General features: G+C 56.9%; 1 protein-coding gene across 6 annotated transcripts; it reads right to left on the reverse strand.

The window, feature by feature from the left end:
* Positions 1-1,239: 1,239 nt before the first annotated feature.
* On the reverse strand, positions 1,240-19,594 carry SH3GLB2 (SH3 domain containing GRB2 like, endophilin B2). 6 transcript variants are annotated; one of them, XM_078436389.2, is made up of 13 exons: positions 19,358-19,594; positions 15,035-15,176; positions 14,074-14,202; positions 7,516-7,649; positions 7,169-7,261; positions 4,915-4,977; positions 3,762-3,911; positions 3,326-3,349; positions 2,745-2,834; positions 2,323-2,423; positions 2,068-2,082; positions 1,733-1,973; positions 1,240-1,444 (listed from the first exon to the last, which is right to left on the reverse strand). In XM_078436389.2, exons 1-13 carry the CDS (start codon positions 19,418-19,420, stop codon positions 1,337-1,339), a joined length of 1,353 nt encoding a protein of 450 aa, XP_078292515.1. In that variant the 5' UTR covers positions 19,421-19,594; the 3' UTR covers positions 1,240-1,336. The 6 variants fall into 6 exon arrangements, with proteins under 6 accessions (XP_078292515.1, XP_078292517.1, XP_078292520.1 ...); XM_078436391.2 differs by lacking the exon at positions 3,762-3,911 and having other exon boundaries at positions 19,358-19,593; XM_078436394.2 differs by lacking the exons at positions 2,068-2,082; positions 3,762-3,911 and adding an exon at positions 3,482-3,489 and having other exon boundaries at positions 3,326-3,446; positions 19,358-19,593.
* Positions 19,595-20,039: the final 445 nt, after the last annotated feature.

Here is a 20,039-nt window from a genome sequence, read left to right on the forward strand (position 1 = left end):
CAGCTCTCGTCCCCACCACACCTCACCCGACGCACGCGCTCCGTTTACCCGCTGGCTGAGCTTCCCACAGGTGTAGCCTCGCTTGATGTTCACTCCTTCCTATTTACGGCTCTGTGCCCCTGCCTCCCCTGCCCCTGCCTTCAGAAGCCCGGGCTGTGGGCCTGCCAGCCTCTGGCCTCCTCAGGACCTAATCACGAGAGTGCTGGGCTCGGTGCTTAATCTGACACCTGGCTTGCAGGCCAGAGCCACCGCTTGAAGTTTCTAGAATCAGACTGACCTGGGCTAGAGTCCCTGCGTGGCTACTTGCCAGTTACAGAACCTTGAGGAGGTGACTCTTTCTGATCTCTTTTTCCCTCCTCTGTGAGGACAACATGAGAACACGTGAACGGGCGAGGCTCAGTGGCCGGCCACAGGAAGCACTGGCAGCCGGCAGTTACCAGCTGAAACCCTCATGCAAATTTTAGTCCACTCCACGGCCCAAATTTATGAAAGTTCTCCTTAGGGATAAAATGTCTCTTAATGCAGCCTCAAGTGCAGGAAGAGTAGCCCCATCTGAGCAGCACAGGCCCTGTGGGAGAAAGCGAGGCCCGTGAAGGAAGGAGGAGGAAGCTGGCATGTGAATGCTTGCTTCCCTTTCCCACCCTCCAGGCCAGCCCGTGGGGTCCGCAGCCCGATAGGAGCCCAGGCAACATGCACGTGAAGGATGATTTATTATTTGTCACTGGCTATACAGCAAGCAGACAGGCAGAGTAAAAAGATCAGTTAAAAAGTGAGTGTGGAGAGGCGCAGGCTGCAGCCACCGAACTTGGCTTGAGCGGTCTTGAGGGGGGAGGGGAGGGGAGCACCCAGGAGATGCCACTCCGGCCAGGCGTCCCTCACTCCAGTCCACCCAGAGGGGCCGGCGCCCGTCCCCAGGCCCACCGCAGACCTGCCCGCCTTCCCCCCACTGCTGCTTTTGGCAACCAAGAGGCAGGTGCTCCCTTGCCAAGGGTGTGCCCCAGGCTGCTGCAGGCCTAGCGCTCCGACCCCCGGGGGGAGCCGAGGTGCCTGGGGCGGCACTGCAGCCAGCCGCCCCTCCTCAGCAGGAGCGGGAAGGACCGCAGAGCTGGGGAGCTCAGTGGAGGCAGACAGCGCCGGGGGCTCCAGAAGCAGGGCTGGGGGAGGGGCTGGGGCCATTCAGCCTCTGGGGCCCCCTCACAGCTGGACGACCGGGGACGTGGACGGAATGGGGCCGGTCTCCCCACCCCGAGCAGCTGAGTCACCGACAGAAGGGTGGTGGGGCTGCACACGTCCTCTCCCGCCCGGGCCAGAACCGAGGGGGCCTGGAGGGGCCTGCTTAGCTGAGCAGTTCCAAGTAGGTGACCGGGACCTTGCCCTTCTTGTTGCCTCTCTCGCCAATGAGCCAGTCAGGATCCATGCCGGGCAGGCTGTAGACGGTGATGAGCTGAAGAGGGCAGAGAGGGAAGGTCACACCCGAGCAGGGGCAGAACTGGCGTGGGGACGGGGTTGCCACAGTCCCATGACGCACGGACATCTGCAAGTCCAGAGACAGGAACTCACCTGCTCTACCTAGACCCTGCTTCCTCAGAGCTGGAGCTGCCTCCACGTAACCCCCAGCTCCACCCCCAGGGCCCCTCAGAGACTTGGAGGCAGCGGCTGGGGGGCTCCCCGTTCTGGTTCCCTGATGCTCCTGGGCCCGCCCTCTGCCCCACCCCTGTGGCACCAGGCCTACCTCATCAGCCAGCAGGGCCAACTCGCTGCTGTCAGCCGCCTCATAGTCGTAGAGCACCCGGGCCTTCCGGGTCCCGCTGGCAGGTGGGCTCACCTCCTCCAGGCGGAGAGCAGCCTCCCCTGGAGGGGCCAGGCCAGCCACAGAGGGCCCCACGGGCATGGTGGCCGCGGCGGTGGTAGGTGAGCTGCTGCTGAGGGGCGGGGAGGCGGGCTCCGTGGTGCCCACGAAGGTGCCTGGGAATCTGAACAGGGGCGACATCTCAGCCGGGGGCCACGTCCCCACGGGAGTCCCACGCGTGCCACCAAACCCCGCTTGGGCCCGCTGCCGCTACTTACATGGCTCCCTGGGAGCTGGCAGCGTGAGGGGAAAAGCAAGGCAAGGGGAAACGTGAGATGCACCGCCCAGTCCCTGCCACCCTCCCACCCGGGCGTTCTTGAGAGACCGCGCTCAGAGGTCAAGGCCCACCACCTCACTGTTGTCCAGAGAGGGGTGTGACGCCCCCGACACAAGGCTCAGCCCTCTCTACCCGCCCTGTGTGTCGTAGGGCTTTCTGAGCTTAGGTCTGGGAGCCAGGGGACCCCAGTGGGCACCTGCCCAGCTGTTTCTGTAAGTCCAGCATGTGGCGGTAGCACTGCGCGTAGTAAGTCGTCTGGGACTCCACGAACTCATGGAGGCAGCGAAGGTGGTTCACCTGCAGGGAGGAGGGCGGTGCCCATGGTGAGTGGGGTGAGCGGGGTGAGCGGTGGCCCGGGAGGTGAGATGTTCCCTCCCCCACCCCGCTCGCTGCTGCCCCCCCTGGAGCAGGGGGGAGGGCCACCCGGCCTTTGGCACTTGCTCTGTGGCACCTGGAACAGAGCTCCAGTTCCACCCTTAGGACCGCGGGCTCCAGCGCTGCCCCTCACCGCCTGCCGAGATCCAACTTCATCGCCCGCCTCGTTGTGGAGCGCTTGGGGGGGGGGGGAGGGGCAGGAAGACAGGGGACGACGGAAGGGCAACATGGGGCAGGACTCACGTGAGTGCTGCTGATTCCCTCCAGCAGGAGCCGGGTCACTTCTGCCTGCCGGTCAAACTCGGTCTGGGCCACTCGGAGCTCCTGCTCGGCCTGGGAAGGGCACAGTGTGAGAATGTAGGACAGCAGCAGTGGCCCCCGCCGTCCTTCCTGCCACCCCTTCCCGCGGCCCCGATGCCCACCAGGAGCAGCCCTCTCCTACTCTGGATGCAGATGGCACTTCCCCCTGGGGACACAGACAGACCTCTTGGAGGCAGGGGTGCGCCTCTCAGGCCTGGAGCCCTGGCCCCTGGGGCAGCCATAACCCTGCTGGGACCCCTCTGGACCTATGCCGTGACCAGTGGCCAGAGACAGACCCACGGGTGTTTGGCTAGGACCTCTGACACCCGGTACCTCGCCACCCGACGGCGCCACTCCCGTGTGCCCAGAGGGACCGTGGGGGCAGTCTCCCCACAGAGGGGAAGCGATACCCTCACAGTGGCCCCGACCCGGAACAGAACCCAGAACTAGAAACCAATCTGATCCCGCCCCCCTCCCAACCCGCTTCAAGCCTCTGCTCGCGAGCCTCCCGAGCCCAGACTCACCTTGTCCACCTCATCGTTCCAGAGCTTCAGTGACCGCAACAGGACCGCGCAGCAGGGGAGGGAGGGGGCACCGGTCAGCGGGGGAGTAGAGGGAGGAGAGCTGGACCCCAGAGCCCGCGTCCTGCCCCAGCTCCCCGAGAGCCCACCTCTTCCCACCCCATACCCTTCCCCACTCCCTGCCCGTAACCCAACCAGGAGCTGAGGCGGGGACGCGGCCTGGTGTGAGCAGGGGCGCGGACAACCACGGTCCAGTCCAACATGCCACATGCAGGGAAGGTGGGGCACAGCCAGCTGGGAAGTCCTGCCGGGGTTTCTCCTACAGCGTAAGCCCCCGGGCTCTGACGGGAGACCGAGCGTCCCCCGTCCCACCCTGACACTCGGCTAAGGCTGGTGGGCTGGGACGCAGGACCGTGTGACCCTAGGCCAGTCACTGAACCTTTCTGTCCTTCTGCAGAGAAAGGCAGCCTCGTGCCCGAGTCACACTGGGGTTCAATGGCAAAAGAAAAAAACAGGGCGGTCTCCACCCTCCAGGATATTCCTCCTTCCACTCGGCCCAGGAAAGGGGGCAGGAAGTGCCATCCAGAGTCTAAAGAAGAAAGACCCCCCTCCCCCCGCCACGACTTAGGAGACCCATTTCTCCTGCCCAGTGTGGGAGGTCTATCCTAAGATGATAACCTAAAAGCAAGACAAGGTTAGCTCTGCGGACCGAGGTGTCCCGCCACAGTGCCATTGAGAAAACCAAAACGTGGGGAGCGGCCCCCACGCATGTGTATACAGGGCACCCAGCAAGAGGGGCCTGGTGGAGTGAACCGGGGCCCCCGCCCCAGGGGAACGATGGCCCAGCCGCCGCGTGAGTGCACAGACACTCGCGGCAACATGCAGGGACAGAGGTGAAGGAGAGCCAGGGGGTCTGTGCCACGGTGTGCCGCCCACGGCAGAAATGGAAGGTGGGAGAAAAAGGCGGAAGAGAGGCACAGCCACCTGTGGTGGCCACAGGTACGATGGGACGGACGTGGGTGGCCCATGCTCCAAACTGCAGGTAAACACCTAGTAGCCGGACGGAGCGGTGGAGAAGAGATCCCTTCGCGACCCCACCCTGCCCACCTCCTTCCTTCTAATCTCGGCCCGCCGGCCCTCTCCCTCGGGGCCCCGCACTCTCCCTGCTCGTTCTCCGGGCCTCTCCTCGCCGCCACGACACCGTGTCAGAGAGGCAGAACAGCACCACCCTCGTCTCCAGTCCCGGGTCTGTGAACCCATGGTGGGCCGGCGGGGGGGGGGTGGGGGGGGAGGGGCAGACCTCAGGGCCCCGGCGCAGGGGGGGGGGGGGGGGGACACGGGTCCGCTGCCCCGCAGCTCCCTGTGCCGTCCGGTGCGGCTGGCCGGGCCTCCACCTCCAGCAGGGCGCACAGGGAAGCGAGGCCAGCACCGTGGGCGCAGGGGGGCAGGCAGGGGGCCCGAGGCGGGGCTGCGGCCCTCCAGTCCTCCCGGCTCTCAGGACATGCCCTGTGCTCCTGCTGCTGTGCTGTGAGGCTGCCCCGTGCCGGGGGGGCGGGCGCAGGGAGGCCGGGCGGCCGGGGTGGGGCGCTTACCGCGGAGGCGCTGGCCGAGAGAATGTAATTACGAGGTCTAGTCTCCTGAAAGTCAGGCACCGTCTGGCGGGAAGAGGTCACGGGGGAAAGGGGTCAAGTGGGGCCGGGTGCCGCCCCAGAATCTCCCACAAGGAGAGGCCAGGAGCCCCGGCCCAAGGGACGGGAGGCTGCAGACACATACCACGTGGACCCCTCTCCCTGCTCCAACCTCCTGGGGGCGAGGTGGGCGTAGGGACGCGGAGAGTCAGACAAGGACCAAGTGGGTGGTCACACTGGGAGCCCAGGAGAGCAGATGCCAGGGAGCCTCCGGGTGAGTCGCAGACTGGGCCTGGCCCCCTCCTCCCTGGACCCCGGTCTCACTCAGATGCCCCGGTTGGAGCCACAGCCCTCCAGACAAAACCCGTCTCCCACCCCCAGCTTCCTCAGGCCCAGAATCTCCACACAGCACATCTCTCGCTCCTGCAGCAAGGACCGGGCCCCTCCCCCACAACAAGATGGACAGGTGGATGCATGGATGGACAGGGTGACAGGCTTCCCACATTTGCAAAAAGCTGACTCACAGGCTCCAGTGCCTGGCGTCCCCCTAAGCCAGAGGCTACGCGTGGCAGAGGCTCTGGTGGGGAGACCAGCTGCTTGCAAAATGCCCAGGATGTGTCCCCTGGGCCAGCCACGGCACTGCGGCCCGAGGCTGGGACGGGCAAACCAGAAGCAGCACAGCACGTGGGACAGGTATACTCACATCTCCCTCACACTGAGCCAAGTTACCCAAAGCAGAACGGAAAGGAACAAAAACAAAGAGTTAGTGAGTCCACAGCGCAGGCGGGAGCAGGCCCCCCCGGGCCCCGGCGGGAGGGGACAGCAGGTGGTGGGCGGGCAGTTGACCCTGCCCTCCAGAAGGAGTCCTGCTATGCGTGCACGCACGTGCGCACGCATGCGCGTGCATGTGTGTGTGTGTGTGTGTGTGTGTGTGTGTGTGTGTGTGTTTAGGGCGTGGGGTGAGGGTGTGACCTGCCGGCCTCCAGTCCTCTGGGACGCTTGCCATAGCTGGGCTGCCCAGGGCCTAGCTCTGCGGAGGGTATCCTGGTCTGACCCAAAGGCTGGAGGTTGTCCAGGCCGGACAACTGGAGAAGGGGTCCTGCCGCTCCAGTGACTAAGGAAAGGCTCCCCTGGCCTGACTGATGGAGGATGAGCTTGTTCTGGCCAAGGTACTCCAGAGAGACGGTCTAGCCCTGGGTGATGGGGAGACTGTCCTGTCCAGGTGACTTAGAGAGGTCGACCTTATGGCCACACGTCCTCCTACCCAACCACAGCGGGACTCCAGTGGCCGAGACCTGCCTCTGATCTGGCCCCACACACCTGGATGAGTGAGACCCTGCCCTTGGCTGTCCCCAGAGGCAGTGCAGGCGCAGGCTCCATGGTCCCCAGTGGCCACACTGTGGGAGGGGGACGCAAGGAGGGTTTGGGGCTAGAACCCTCATGGGCAGCTGAGAGCTGGGCAGGCACAGGTGGTGGTACCCCCGGCCTTCCCTGGACCTGGGAGTTCCCTCCTCAGAGTGCAAGGTGGCCTCTAGGCCCCCGTACCCCAAAGTAGCCCGGCATGCCAGGAGTATGCTCACCCTCAGGCCCACTCTCCCCACCCTGGCCTTGCCCTGGTCAAACTGCGCCACGCTGGGTCCACTGGCCTGGCCGGGCTGGGCAGGCCTCAGTGAACCGAGAGTAAACAGAGAACCGTGAGGTCCCGGCCCGACCCCGTGTCTTGGGGCTAACCTGAAAGGGTCCTCGGTCATGCCTCTGAGAAGGTGGCCCTGAGAAGGGCCCCGAGAAGGTGGGTGGTCTAGCTCCGGGGTTCACACCATCAGGGCACCCCCGGACCAGCACTGGAGCAGCGGGCAGGGGAGTTAGTAAGGGGGAGCCATGCCCGGGCAGAGCCGGGGGACAGAGCCGAGCATCCGGGGAGGGCAGGGCAGGGCCATGCGAGAAACTCCCAACTGGTTGTCTGTCTGGGGAGGCTGTGGCATGCCCTCAGCCCACCCCGTAAATGTCTGCCCTGGGACCCAGAGCTCTGGGCCGCCAGGGTTCCCTTGTAGGGGCAGAGAGGCATGACCCAAAGCGGTCAGCCAGGACCAGCGCCCCCCAAGCCAGGCCTCTCCAGGCAGGGACAGGGAAGAAAGGTCATGCCAAACATCAGGTCCCTTCACCCTCCCTGGCTCCAAACAGAGCTGGGCAGGGGCAGGAGACCAGCAGGGACACCTACCGTGGCTTTGGCTTCTGCAGCCTTGGCCTTCTTCAGCCGCGCTTTGCAGGCGTCCAAGTCCAGACGGCGGTTTTGGAGAAGACGTCTCTCCTTCTGTGGGGCAGGGGAAAGGGAAGAGTGAGACCCCGGGCAGCCTTGGGAGATCCCACTGGGCCATCTGGTCCACGTGGGGAAACTGAGGCCCAGACAGGGGAGGTCACCCACTATGGCACTCAGCCCACAGGAGCCACGTCTGAGGAGGCCCAGGAGTGCCAGCTTCCCGACACGGGAAGAGAGCCTACGCCCAGCAGCCCTGAGGAGAAGGATGCCACGGCTCCCAGGAAGCAGAGTGGCCCCAGGTCTCTCACCGAAATTGTCTTCCAGTCCCCTTCCAGGAAGTTGCGCAGAGGCGTGAGGAAGTTGATGGAGGCCGTGTGGATGAAATCCCTCTCCGCGGCTCCCAGGCGCTTTTCAGCTTCTGCCACCTTGATCAGCGTCTTCCCTGAGTAAATGGAGTCTCAGGGTGAGGGAGGGGCGCAGGCTGCTCTGACCCCCAGGAGTAGGGGAGAGGCCGGACAGAGGCGTGCCGAGGAGGCATGAGCAGGTATGCCCAGCACGGAACGGGCTGGCTGGGGAAAACGTGGAAGCAGCCTATGTATCCATCATCTGGGGACTGACAAGTAAATAGTGGGGCATCCAGAGCACGGAGCACTACATTACAAGCAGGGGGTAGGAGTGGGACTTCCAGAACAGAGAAAGGAGCTCGACAAATCCTGTTCCCAAAAAGCAATGAAAAAAAGTGGACTCGGGGCGCCCGGGTGGCTCAGTCGGTTGAGCGTCTGACTTCGGCTCAGGTCAGGATCTCGTGGGTGGTGGGTTCGAGCCCCACTGAGCCTCGTGTCGGGTTCTCTGCTGTCAGCGCGGAGCCCTCTTGGGATCCTCTGTGCCCCTTGCTCTCTGCCCCTCTACCCGCTCGCTGTTTCTCTCTCAAAAAAAAAAAAGGAGATGCAATTGTCAAAAGCAAACATTTCTGGACTCTGGAAATTGGCCAAAGGCAAATAAACTGAGGGTATTTACTCAAGACCTCCCGGACCTTAGTAAGAACAGTGGGAGCCTGTGGCTTTGTAGCCTGGGAGGACTCCCATCTCCTCGGCAGCCTCACTGCTAGGTGGGCAGGGGTGGGGGGTGGGGAAGGTAGTGGGATTAGGGCCGAAGGGATTTGGGCTGGAGCACAGAGAAATCCACGGGACACCGCCAAGAACAATAGCAACCTCAACGGTAAATAATTGGGAAAGGCCAACATTACAGCTGACTTGAACAGGGAACACGGGTTGGAACAGACCTGCCAGAAACTTATCAGGAGCTCTGGAAACAAGAAAGTCGTTTGGGCCTTGACAAACTCCCAGGTATCTCTGGTGGTCTGGAAGGCTATACCTGTGTGTATGCAGCACACTCAGAATGGAGAGAACCCTACTCATCCCTGGCCAAATAGGAGGCTCTACGCACAGAGTAAAAGCCGGTCAGACGTGTAAACTGCTTGAATTTTGAATGTGTCCCCCAGTACAGCCACAAATTCATCAGTAAAGCCTTAATGGTGCAAGATGTTTAAGCGCAACCTCTGACTATCACTGCCTGACGACTAACATGCGCTAACCCAGGAGCAAACCCCAGGACGCTTGGCTTAAAAATAAAAAGAATGACTTAAAACAATGTGAAAGCAGTAGCCGCATACTGGAAGGAAGACCGACTCGAAACAACTAGCTCGGGCGAGTTTCTAAACAAACAAAGCAATCACAACCCTCAAGTGATTCAGAATCCACAGCTACTATATTATCTAAAATGTCCAGATCAGGCCATGATCTTATGGCTCGTGGGTTTGAGCCCCACATCGGGCTCTCTGCTGTCAGCGCAGAGCCTGCTTCAGATCCTCTGTCTCCCTCTCTCTCTGCCCCTCCCCGACTCTCTCTCTCTCAAAAAAAAAAAAAAAAAAAAAAAAAATTAAAAAGATTTTTGTAGATGTCCAGATTTTAGCAAAACACTCTAAGACATGCAAAGAAATAGGTAAGTATGGGCAATACACAGAAGAAAAAAGCAATCAGTAGTCACGGAGTCTCTAAGGAGACTCAGACGTTAGATTTAGCGAAGATTCCTAAATAAGGCTATATGTGTGTATGTATATATATATATATATATATATATATATATATATACACACATTTACATATACGTGTATATATATATATATATATATACACACATTTTTTAAAAATATTTATTTTTGAGAGAAAGAGAGAGAGACAGAGTGTGAGCAAATAGGGGCAGAGAGAGAGGGAGACACAGAATCTGAAGCAGGTTCCAGGCTCCAAGCTGTCAGCACAGAGCCCCATGTGGGGCTCAAACTCATGAACCACGAGATCATGACCTGAGCCAACATCAGATACTCAACCAACTGAGCCACCCAGGTGTATGTGTGTGTATATATATATATATATATATATATATACATATATATATATATGTATATATAAAACGTATATGTACGTGTGTGTATATATACATATATATATATATATAACATGTGCGTATATATATTTTTTTAATTTTTTTAACATTTATTTATTTTTGAGACAGAGAGAGACAGAGCATGAATGGGGGAGGGTCAGAGAGAGAGGGAGACACAGAATCGGAAGCAGGCTCCAGGCTCTGAGCTGTCAGCACAGAGCCCGACGGGGGGCTCAAACTCACGGACCGTGAGATCATGACCCGAGCCGAAGTCGGACGCTTAACCGACCAAGCCACCCAGGCGCCCCATATATTTAATGCTTAAAGAAAACTGTGATGGCAATGACTCATCATATAAATATCAAGAAAGAGATAAAAACTATTAAAAAGAAAACTCTGGAGTTAAAAAGCACCACAACTGATATACAGAATCTACCAGAAGGGCTCAACAGCAAGTCCAAGCTAGCCAAAGGAGAAATCAGCAACTTCAAAGACAGATCAACAGAGAGGATCTAATCTGAAGCACACAAAATAAAATGAGTGAATAACAATGAACAGAATCTCAAAGACCTACAGGACACCATGAAACAAACCAACATACGAGCAGTGGGAGAGAAGAAGAGGACAGAAAGGGACAGAAAAAATATTTGAAGAAATAATTGCAGAAAATGTCCTGATTTTGATGGAAAACACTAATGTCCATATCCAAGAAACTCAACGAACCCAAAACAGGATGAATACAATAAGATGGGCCATTAACCGCTGGGATGTCTCAGTCAAGCTGCTGAAAGACAAAGACAGAAGGTCTTAAAAACAGCAAGAGAGGAGCCACTCATCACATACAAGGGAGCCACAACGAGATGAACACATGACTTCTCATCAGAATGGGTGTCTGGCTGGCTTGGCTGGAAGAGCGAGTGACTCTTGATCTCAGGGTCGTGAGTTTGAGCCTCACAGTGGGTGTAGAGATTACTTAAATTTAAAAAAAGAAAAGGAAAGAAAAGAAAAAAGAAACAATGGAGGCCAGACAGCAGTGAAATGATATTCCAAGTGATAAAATGAAAAAACTCTCATCCGAGAATTCTACGTATAGCAAAACTGTCCTCCAAAAGTGAACATAGGGGCGCCTGGGTGGCTCAGTCGGTTAAGCGTCTGACTTCAGCTCAGGTCATGATCTCGTGGTCCATGAGTTCGAGCCCCGTGTCAGGCTCTGTGCTGACAGCTCAGCCTGGAGCCTGCTTCGGATTCTGTGTCTCCCTCTCTCTCTGCCCCTCCCCTGCCTCTGTCTCTCTCACAAATAAACATTTAAAAAAATTAAAAAAAAAAAAAGTGAACATAAAATAAAGACATACCCAAATTAACAAGACTGAGAGAATACATTGCTAGGCAACCTGCTACAGAATACTTCACGTTCAAAGGTAATAACACCAGATGGTGGTAACTTGAACCCACATAAAGCAATAGAGACAACCAATAAAGGTAATTACATAAGCAAATATAAAAAACAATACATATTTTTTCTCTTTTCTTAACTGATTTAAAAGACAACTGTATAAAACAATAACTATACGGGGCACCCGGGTGGCTCAGTGGGTTGACCGTCCGACTTTGGCTTCAGTCATGATCTCACAGCTTGTGAGTTCAAACCCTGCATCAGGCTCTGTGTGGACAGCTCAGAGCCTGGAGCCTGCTTTGGATTCTGTGTCTTCCTCTCTCTGCCCCTCCCCCGATTGCACTGTGTCTCTCAAAAACACTATATTGTTGGGTTTATACAAAACAGAGATGAAATTTATATGATAATAGCACAAAGGAAGAAGGGAGGGGGATGGAGTTATATTGGAGCAAAGTTTCTATATTTACTGGAATTAAGTCAACATTCTGAAGCCAACCGCAATAAGTTAAATTACACACCGTAAAACCACTAAGAAAAGCTTTTTGTTAAAAAACAACAAAGAAATTAAAATGCTACACTTGGAAATTTCTATTTAACATGACAGAAGGCGTAAAGGAGGAACATATGAACAAAAATGACCTGAGACAGAGAAAATAATAATAAGATGGCATCTGTAAATCCAACCACATCAATAATTACATTAAATATAAATGGGTTAAACACTCCAATCAAAGGATGGTCAGACTGAATTATTTTTAAATCAAAATACATGCTGTCTATAAAAGATAGACTTTAGGTTTAAAGATGTAAATTGAAAATAAAAGGAGAGAAAAAGATATACTATGTAAACAATAACCATAAGAGAACAAGAGTGGGTGAACTACTGTCAGATAAAATGGACTTTAAGACAAACGTGACCAAATTAAAAAAAAAAAAAAAAGACAAATATGGCCAGAGACAAAGACCAGTATTTTACAATGATAAAAGAGCCCGTTCATCAGGGAGATACAACAATAATAAACATACAGACCTAACCACAGAGCTCCAAAAATACACGAAGCAAACACTGACAGACAGAAGCCAGAAACAGACAATTAAACAGAAATAGTCGGGAGACTTCAGCACTTCCCAATAATGTACAGAACAAGACAAAATCAGCAAGCACACAGAAGACTTGAACAACACTATGAACCAATTTAGTCTGTCATCTCTAGAACACTCCACCCCACAACAACATAACATACAAACTTCTTTTTTTTTTTTTTAATTTTTTTTTTTAACGTTTTTATTTTATTTTTGAGACAGAGAGAGACAGAGCATGAACGGGGGAGGGTCAGAGAGAGGGAGACACAGAATCTGAAACAGGCTCCAGGCTCTGAGCCGTCAGCCCAGAGCCCGACGCGGGGCTCGAACTCACGGACCGTGAGATCGTGACCTGAGCCGAAGTCGGACGCTTAACCGACGGAGCCACCCAGGCGCCCCAACATACAAACTTCTTAAGTGAACACCAACAATCTCCAGGAGAGACTGCAGACTAAGCCAAGTCTTAATAAACGTAAAAGGATTAAAATCATACAAAGCATGTTCTCTGACCTGAGCGAAATCAGAAACCAACAACAGAAGGAAACTTGGAAAATCCACAAATATTTGGAAATTAACCACCACCTGCACACAGCCACTTTGAAAAAGTTTGGTAATTTTCTAAAAAGTTAAACATAAGTTTACCATATGACCTAGCAAGTCCACTCCGGTATGGTATATATGTCTAGGTATATATGTCCAGGAGAAGTGAAAACATATGTCCTCACAAAGTTCTGTATGCAAACGTTCATAAGGAAACAAACCAAATGTCTATCAAACGGTGAATGGATAAAGAAAATGTGGCCTAGCCATACAATAGAATACTATCCAACAATTACAAGGAGTGAAATCTTTTTTTTTTTTTTAATTTTTTAAATGTTTAATTTTGAGAGAGAGAGTGAGAAGGGGAGGGGCAGAGAGAGAAGGAGACCCAGAATCTGAAGCAGGTTCCAGGCTCTGAGCTGTCAGCACAGAGCCTGACTTGGGGCTCAAACCCACAAACTGTTAGATCATGATCTGAGCCGAAGTCACGCGCTTAACCAGCTGAGCCACCCAGGCACCCCCATGGAGTGAAATCTTTAAACACGTTGTTACAACAAGGATGAACCTCAGAGACATTACGCTCGGGAAAAGAAGCCAGATGCAAAACGCGACACAACGTCTGATTCCATTTATGTGAAATGTTCAGAAAAAGCAAATTTACAGACACACAGTGCACATTAGCAGTTGGCAGGGGATGGGACTGGGGACCGACTCTAAGTAGACATGGCACTTTTTGCAGGTGACAGAAATGTTCTTTAAATCGGATTGGGGGGATGTCTGCACAACTCTAAATTTACTAAAAGTCATTGCATTACACATTTAAAACAGGTGCATTTTATGGTATGTAAATTATACCGCAATAAAACTTTAAAAATTAAAAAAAAAAGATCGAGGTGGCTCTATAAGTGTCACAGTGAAGAGGTATTGAAAACAATGCCAAGTTTAAAAATCAGGCCGCAGAATGGCACACACAGTACGATCCCATTTAAAAAATGCGCTCAAACCAAAACTGGTTGAGAGACACTTCCATTTTTCACTCCATTTTCATTTACGTTGAGGTTTCTACAAGTAGAATGAATACAGGTATTATTTGTGTACTTTAAAAAAGACAGAGAAAGAGGGGCGCCTGGGTGGCTCAGTCGGCTGAGCGTCTGACTTTGGCCCAGGTCACGATCTCGCGGTCCGTGAGTTCAAGCCCCGCGTTGGGCTCTGTGCTGACAGCTCGAGAGTCTGGAGCCTCCTTTGGATTCTGTGTCTCCCTCTCTCCCTCTCAAAAATAAATAAACATTAAAAAAAAATTTTTTTTTAATAAAAAAAAGTAAAAAAGGGAAAGCAGGGAAGGGAGAGACAGGGAAAGTCGAGAGCAAGAGACCATGACCCTTGACCCTGGCTATGGGGCTTGGCTCACCATAGGGCGTGGTGGGCCCCAGCTCACTAGCCGCCTCTGCCATGTACTGTGCCAGCAGCTCTCCATTGGTGACCCGCGAGGGCACCTTCCTGTCCAGCTTCTCATACAGGAACTCCTCCACTCGGGCACCTGCAGGGAGACAGCAGCCAAAGCCACAGGGCTCTTCAGTACAACCCAAGGACAGAAGCCACGGCGACAGCAACAGATGCAGCGCAGGGCCTGCCCACGGGGTGCCTGGCCTGGTGACTTGCAGAATGTTCTTCCTGGTGCCTACCTCAACCCTGTGACACTGGCACTCAACCTCGTAGGACCCCTCACTCTGGCGAGGAGGAAGCCACACCTCAGAGATGCGACATGCCCGCCCCAGGTCCCACGGCTGGGGGTGACAGGCCCAAAGTCAAGGCCCATTCATTGCTCCCTCAGGACAATATGGATTTATAGAACCTAACACATATATGGACAGGGCCCTGGTGCTGGCTCCAGAAAGCCCTCGAGACACTCAGTCGTGTAGCAGACTGACAGGCAGACAAGCATCACGACCCCAAGACACCCCACCCTCCCCTTGGGCTCTCCTGGCCTTTTGCTTGTGCTCACTCCTTGCTCATGCTCGCAGCAGACTCTGGGCAAGCCCTCTTCCATCTCTGGGCCTCGCTGCCCTCTCAAAAGACCCGGCTCATGTTTTTCCTACCTCTTCTCCCAAGCGTGTTTTAGTTTCAAGCATTTCTTCAACTCCTCTGTGCAAAACTTAACACTTCTGCTGCCCCAGAGAGTGCATCCTGGAGCCCATCACGGAGTCTGCTGATTTCTTTAACTGCCCACCCCCCACCCACCAGCAGGCCTCAGAAGCCCCAGCAACCAAATCCCACCTGCCGCCCAGTCCCGCCCGCGTGGTCTCTGCAGCCCCGGCCTCCCGCCGGTGGCCTTCCGCCCCTCGCCCGGGACCACCCCGGGGCCCACTCACTAGGGTTCGGCTGCAGCAGCACCTCTGTCTGCCGCAGGATTTTCTCGGTCCAGTTCTTGGTGCTGTCTGCCCGGGCCAGCAGGTTTTCAAAGTGGGCATCCAGCTCAGTCTTCTCTGCCTGGCCGAATTTCTCTTCTGTGAACTGTGTGGGGAGGATTGAGAGAGGTGGGGAGGACGCAGAAGCGGGGAAGGGAGGACTGCCCCTGCCCCACCCTTCTACACCTCCCCCACCAGCTAGAACCAGGCCCAAGGTTAAGAAATTTGCTCTGCCCCTGACCCGTTCTGTGACCTTGATCAAGTTACAACCCTGTTCTGTGCTTCAGTTTGCCCTTCTGTAAAATTAGGTTGGACCAGAGTTCGGGGATCGTGGCCTCTTCTAGAAGTCCAATGAAAGCTATAGACTCCCTCTATCCCCCGCCAACAAAAATGCACATTTGCAGAAAATCTGGCATATAACTTGGAGGGAATAAGAAGTCCTTGGGAGCCTAGTTCTGGGGGTCCTCCTAATCCGACTCTGAAGGAAAGCACTTGGTAGCAGGTACACAGGGAATAAATGGGGCCTGGAGCAAAGTCTGGGGTTATCTTAGGGCTCCATAGGGGGCTGGGAGCCACCGGGGAGGGGGTGCCAGGGGACGAGTGGGAGGAACCCAGGTCCCAGAATCAGAGGGACCTGATTCCAGTCTCCGTTCTACCGCTGAAGAGTCGCGTGACCTTGGGCAAGTGGCTTTGCCTCTCTGGCATCAGTTTCCAGAGCTGAAAAATGAGTAAAATAAATAACAGCAGCTCCCTCACAGCTGAAATAGGATGAAATAAGAAAGATGTGGGTAAGACATGAAGGCCATGGTCTGGCGGGGAGTCGGTGTTCGGTGTTAAGGTGCTGCTGTGTAGAGCTGGTGGGCGGAGAGGAGGCTGGGACTGAAAGGGAGTGTATGTGGGCAGGACAGCCACATGGCTGGCCTCTGGTTGCCCGGTGAGTGGACGGGGAACACCACTGGCCCATCAGAGCCAACTGCCTGGGCACACACGGGGCCCAGAGAGCTCAGCAGCCCCGCCTCAAGGCCAGGCAAGAACCAGGATGTCACATGGTCAGAGCCACCAGAAGCTGTGTAGGCCGCACAGGAACAACCAGCAACCGGCCCACGTCCCGGCCCCTCTTATCGAGAAGGCCATCTCCAGCCAGGAGAAGGAGCCTGCTCAAGGTCATGGCCAAACAACAAAAGGGCTCAGACCGCAGGAGTAAGATCAGTAATAACGGCAATAGATACTGTTGGCCACATCTAGAGCCCAACCCGGGGCTAGGTAAGCCACCAATGACCCACCTCCAAGGCAGATGGGTCGAGTTTTCCCACGTCACAGATGATGCCACTGAGGCTAAGCAAGGGCTCAAGGCAGGGCCATCATGGGCTGGGAGTCTGGAGGCCCTTCCCAGACTACTTAGCAGGATAAATCACCCAGAGGCCAAGGAAAGCTCCAGCCCAGCCGCAGAGAGCCACTGCTGAGGAGAGAGTCGGCTCTAGCTTAGCAGCCATCAATTATGCAACAGGGCTTGGGTTTCTCCCTGCAGGGCTGGGTGGGCCACGCTTATGGCCCGCAGCTCCCCGCCTGGGAACCGGCTGCTCCCCCCGCCCCCTCCCCCTCCACCCCCCATCTCCTCCCACCTCTCCCCACACTGGGGCCTCCCAGAGCCAGGCCCTGAGCAGGACTCACCTCACCCAGCCCCTTGAGGGGTAGCGTCAGCCCCACTTTCCAGATGAGCAAACCAAGGCTTAGAAAGGCAAAACCACCCCTCCGGTCCTCCGTTCCCCACCCTGGCAAACGGCGACAACAGGCCCAGTCTCACGGAATATTTTGGAAACCCACAGCACCGGCCTAATAAATGTCAGCGGCTGCCGTCACCACCATGAATAAAAGGCCCCATTCACGTCCCTCCTCGGAGCTACCTAAGAACCTCCTCACCCCAATGGCACCAATCACCCTAGTTTAGGCGACCATGTCACCCAAATGCGTGCCTCGGCATATCTGCTGCTTACCGAGGTTAGCGGCAGCCACTCCCCACTGAGCCACGGGGTGCCCATCCCTCACACCCCACATCTGCGCAGGTTCAAATTCCTACTGGGCTTTTCCCAACCTCTTGGGCACCCATCCCACTTCCACTGCCCGCTCTCACCCGCACTAGCATCGTACTCGAACATGCTGTAGGTTTTCCTGCCTTGTTCCCGGCCCCCCCGGGGCCAACTTCACAAACCCCTCCTGACTTCCAAGGCACGGTTCGGGGACCAGGAAGCCATCCCGGAATCACCCATGCAAAAGGGATCCTGCTCTCTCCCAGGACCAAGCTCCTGTTCCCTGCTGGATGGGGGTGAGGCAACGCTCTTAAAGGTGTCCCCGGCACATGGAGGGACCGACAGCTTTCCCAGCATGCCCTGGGACATGGCAAGGTGGCACCTATGCATAGAAGCTGCCCACACATTGATATGAAAGACCCCCGTCCGTCCCTCCTGTCTGACTGACTCCTATCCCAGCACAGGCTGACCTCAGTGGGTCCCCCAAGGGTCCTCTCCTACCCAGGTCACATTTCAAGCCTCTCTCTCCTTTGGCCTGCTACCCCTGCCCCATCCCTACAAAAACAAAGAGCCTCTTGCTTTAGGGGCCGATGTCTGCAGAGTCCGAGGCTGCTCCCTGCAAGATGGCACCCTCAAGGGTGGGCGTGCATAGCCAGAGAAAGCCTCTATTTATAAAGCTCCCAGCTCCCTCCTCCACCCGGGAGTCGGGAGCCTGGGCGCTGGCTCCCACTCCAGTATGGGCGACCCGGCGGGCCTGCCCCCACCAGGAGAAGTGAGGCCACGGGGCCCAAGCCTCCCCACACCCCAGGCTCCGCAGGCCCTGGCCAGGTCAGGTGCCAGGGCCCCACGGTATCTTATCGGGAAACTGGCAGATCAGGTTCTTCCCAGATGTGGAGATAGAGTGGTTGCCATATCAACACTGGGGAGGATTCCCCACCTTCCAGATGAGCTGGGGATAACCAAGGAGTTCCGGGGTCCTAGCATCCCCACTGGGGCTGGGGTCACCTGCTGGGCTTGAAGCAGCAAGCAGCAAATCCTCGCTGGGCCACCAATCCTCAATGGGACACGGGATATGGTGCTTTCTAGTAAACATGGGCACATGGGTTTCCAAGAGACTCTCTGGGGCCGGGCTTCTCCAGAGAACCGACCACAGCAAGGACAAACAACAGAACTTGTTCCCAGAGCACTGCGACAGGCCAAGCCCCAAGCCTGCAGCCACCCCTGGAGGCAGACTGGTGCTAACACCCGACTGACAGGAGGGGACATGGAGGCTCTGAGGTAAGTGACTTGCCCAAGGTCACATGCCACACAGGTGCAATACTAACTACATTACCACCACCAGTAAGCTTGCCTTTGGTGAGTATGTACGTGCAGGGTACCACGGAACCCTCACGACCATCGTGGGAGGGATTGCTAATCCCATTTTTCAGGTTGAAAAACTGAGGCTAAGAAATGAAGCCCCTTCCTCAAGGTCACAAGAGGGGGAGCATCCATGCCCATAGCTGACTCTCGGTTTTCCTCAACACTGCCTCAGTTTCTCTCCTGGCCCCGGAATGGACAGAACTTCTTCCAATTCCGGCATCACCGGCCTGGACAGCTTCCCAAGGAGGGAACCCAGCCAGACCTCAGCCCTTTCCCCATCCCCCAGGCTTAGAGAAATAAGAGAAACAGGCCTCCCATGGAGCAGAAAGGAAATAATCCCAACCGTCTTGGCTTCCGGACTGACTATCCAAGCGTGTAATGGGGACCTGAGGGAATCAGTACCACCAGGCCATTGCACAGGTACAGAGACTGAGGCTCAGGGAAGGGGTCGTGGCGGGTGCACGGTCCTTGGGCCTGGGACTCAGGCCTCCAAGCGCCTGCCAGAGTCACTGCTGGGCAAGGGCGGGGAGGCAGGAGCCTGCCGGTGCTCTCTCCCCTCCTGGGACGGGCGCCACGGAAGCCGGATAACCCAGCCAGTCGAAACAGCAAATCCTGATACCTCGCCCCAGGCAGCAGAATCGAGGCCCGGCTCGGTCCCCGGCCCTGGACAACGCTGAGGGTGCGGCCAGAGTGGCCAGACGCCACGGGCTCTTTCTCTCTTCTGAGCGGCGCAGTAGTAGGGGGGAGGAGGGGAAGGGTATCCCCGCTGCGGGGAATCAGGTGGCAGCCCGAGGGGCTTCTCCTGCGCCCCCCATCTCTAATGAAGGGGCGCTCCCGGCCCGCCCCACATCCGGGCCCCGAGAGCCGGCCGCGCGAGGCCCAGGGCGCACGGCCTCACCTGCACCGCCCGGGTGAAGAAGATGCCCGCGTCCGATGCCAGCTTCTTCATGTTGAAGTCCATGGCGCGCCGCACGGCCGGCCGCGCCCGGCCCGAGCGCAGCCTGGCCGCCCCCTGCCCGCCGCCGTCGGCCCGCACCCCGCCCACCTGCTGCCGGTACCGCCGCCCTCAGCTCGCCCGCCTGCCCGCAGCCGTCGCCACCGAGCTAGCCAGAGCGCGCAGGGCGGGGCGCGGGCCGCGGGGGAGGAGCCAGCCGGGGTGCGCGGGGCGGGGAGCGGGCCGCGGGGGAGGAGCCAGCCGGGGTGCGCGGGGCGGGGAGCGGGCCGCGGGGGAGGAGCCGGCCGGGGTACGCGGGGCGGGGAGCGGGCCGCGGGGGAGGAGCCAGACGGGGTGCGCGGGGCGGGGAGCGGGCCGCGGGGGAGGAGCCAGCCGGGGTGCGCGGGGCGGGGAGCGGGCCGCGGGGGAGGAGCCGGCCGGGGTACGCGGGGCGGGGAGCGGGCCGCGGGGGAGGAGCCAGACGGGGCGTGCAGGGCGGGGAGTGGGCCGCGGGGGAGGAGCCAGACGGGGCGTGCGGGGCGGGGCGGGGCGCGGGCCAGGGGGTGGAGCCTTAGGACCTGCCCAGCTGGACGCCGCCAGGTTTGCTGCGGCTGGCTGCTGCCCCTTGCGGCCTCCGCCTGCCATC

Source organism: Panthera onca, chromosome D4 (genome assembly GCF_046562875.1).
Source record: "Panthera onca isolate mPanOnc1 chromosome D4, mPanOnc1 haplotype 2, whole genome shotgun sequence".
NCBI lineage: Eukaryota > Metazoa > Chordata > Mammalia > Carnivora > Felidae > Panthera > Panthera onca.

Bases quoted from the DNA above. Each gene is read 5' to 3' on its own strand.
- SH3GLB2 (XM_078436389.2), bottom strand. From the start codon at position 19,420: ATGGACTTCAACATGAAGAAGCTGGCATCGGACGCGGGCATCTTCTTC. The intron at 4,978-7,168 runs GTAGGTGTCCCT...TCTTCCCGCCAG, and splicing joins CTGCAGAAGCCAAAGCCACG to ACGGTGCCTGACTTTCAGGA. The intron at 2,424-2,744 runs GTGAGTCCTGCC...TCCTCCCTGCAG, and splicing joins AGGGAATCAGCAGCACTCAC to GTGAACCACCTTCGCTGCCT.